Below are 2,383 nucleotides of genomic sequence, written 5' to 3' on the forward strand. Positions count from 1 at the left end.
GTTTTCGTCGACGAGAAAATGCGCTCTCTGTCACTCACTGCAGTGAGTACTGAGTTATATTTTTTTTAATTTTTTTGTTCAATAATATTTTTAATATGTTGTTGTTTGTTTGTTATTTGATTTTAATATTTTTTCTGAAAATTTTTAGTTTTTACTTTTATTGACAGGAGAGAGCTGAAAGGTGCCTAAAAAAACTACGGTATTGTTGCTGAAATGTTTTCGCAGAAAATCATTATAATTGGGAAAACCTTCAAAACCCGAACAGTTTCTTCGAAGCCAAGTTCTTTGACCATCATCATTTGTGATTTTCAGTGAACGTATGCTGCGAGGACCTCTTTTTATAAATATTTTAATATTTATAAAAACGGTCGCATCATAACGGAATATTTATAATACGGGTGTCGCATTAGCAGGTGTAATAGTTAATGTCATACCGATGTCGCATCAACTGGTGTAATTCTTAGTCAAAACGTCCATTCCTAGTTTGATTTTGTCAAGATTCTTCTTTGTACAAAGCCAGAGCAGACACGCCACTCAATCCTTTATTTATGCAATGAAGTAAAAAAAAGTTTTTTAAATTGCAAGAAACACGTTTCTGGTGCCAGGGCTGCCGAGAAGAAGGAAGCCGAGGCCGCGCAGGTCGCCGCCGAAGAATCTAAAGCGACGCAAGAGCAAGCGACCGCCGCCGAACCTCCGCCAGTCTCTCAGGTCTCATATTGATGAAATATATTGTAAACAAATTTAATAACAATAGATATTTATTGCGAGGTCTCATATTGATGAAATATATTGTAAACTAACTTAATAACCTTATATATTTATCGCGCATCGCATAATTAATTGACGACAGTGTTAAAATTTTCTGGGTTTTCGTATTACTGAGTTGTCGCCTCATGAGTCATAGGCCAATTTTTTGCGTTAATAATTTTATTAGAGGAATATCATTGTTCAAAAATGATTGCTCATTGCTATTATGAACTAAACTAACCCAACAAGAGTGACGAGTCTCGTCCTCTTCGATAACCGGACATTGACTCGTCATTCTTGCGTCTTCTTCGATAACTGGACATTGATTTTCATATTTTATTTACACGCCGCAATTGGACCACACCAGTCACTTCCCTCAGCCGTGCCCTGTAATCCTCCCCTCATGCCCCCTGAACTGATTGATTCAACCTCTGCCGCCTCCTTACCTTACACTCCTCAACTCTCCTCCCAAGCCACGATTTCAGCGAGCAGCGCAGAGGCTTACCCTACTTCCTCTCTGGGATTGTCTGTCTCTGTCCCCTCTGTCGACCCTCTTATGCCATCAAGCCTACCCACCACCTCGCTCATCCCGTCGGTCCCTTCCGTGCCATCGTCAAACGTCCAACCCGCATATTCCATCCCCTTGCATGTTTCTTCATCATCATCATCATTTAACGCTTCTTCCACTCCACCCATCCTCGTGGTTTCTTCTTCGTCATCTAACGCTCCTTCTTCTTCGCCCATACTTGTCGTTTCCACTTCTCCGTCATCAGAAATTCCATCAACATCGCCCATCCTCGAGGTTCCTTCGTCCCTATCAGTTGACGTCCCGCTTTCCCAACAAAGCGTTCCCCTTGACAAGCCCCCTTCGCGCCCTTCCCCATTACCGTCTCTCCACACAGCTTCCCCTTTTTTGTCCCCACCCTCCGATGTGCCTATCCCCACTACCCCAACCATCCATGCCTTCATGCCATCCACGTCTCCTCCTCCATTACTCCTGCTTGCTGCGGCTTGTCTATCAGCCGCTGATAAAAACAAAAACAAACAACAACGAAAACGAAAAGATTGTAAAAGAAAATCTATTTTCTCCTCATCTGCTTTACACGTCATGGTGAAGGAGTTCAGAGTGAGTAACTGCACCAATCTAATTATTTACTTTACGGTGACGCCTTTAAAGTTTTACACGATAATATCAAATTTGCTGGGATCAACTGACAAACTGGGATGGTACGTCAATTTGACATTTGATCTAAGGTTTGCTCTGTCAACTATAACATTCCAACTGGCGGTTGGTACACCAACTTGACAGTTTAACTATGGGTGTCTACGTCAACTTGACAGTTGATCTTGTTAGTGCGTCAACTTGACAGTTAAACTGGTTGTCGCCAGGTTGACTTCAGTGACTACATGCGTCGGGTCATGAGCTTCATGGCACGGAACTTCTACAACCTCAAGTACATGGCGCTTGTGCTGGCATTCTGCATCAACTTCTTGCTTCTTTTCTACAAGGTACGCCACATTCATTTAGTAATAAGCATGGCATCTATCGGATGAAAAAGCCGAAAAGGGTATAGTGGAGTTATTTCCTTTTGAAAAAATTGTATTCATTTTTATTTTCTAGACTTCCCGTTTTGTT

At 41.8% G+C, this 2,383-nt stretch overlaps 1 protein-coding gene across 1 annotated transcript; it reads left to right on the forward strand.

Annotated features, from left to right (window-relative positions):
• Positions 1 to 605: 605 nt before the first annotated feature.
• On the forward strand, positions 606 to 2,256 carry LOC125179309 (putative protein TPRXL; the record flags this gene model as incomplete). The annotated part of the gene is made up of 3 exons (XM_047884928.1): positions 606 to 708; positions 1,115 to 1,873; positions 2,137 to 2,256. Coding segments are annotated over 3 exons (982 nt in total), but the record flags the coding sequence as incomplete, so codon positions are not given.
• Positions 2,257 to 2,383: the final 127 nt, after the last annotated feature.

The sequence above is a fragment of the Hyalella azteca genome, unplaced genomic scaffold, assembly GCF_000764305.2.
Source record: "Hyalella azteca isolate HAZT.00-mixed unplaced genomic scaffold, Hazt_2.0.2 contig16489, whole genome shotgun sequence".
NCBI classification, from domain to species: domain Eukaryota; kingdom Metazoa; phylum Arthropoda; class Malacostraca; order Amphipoda; family Hyalellidae; genus Hyalella; species Hyalella azteca.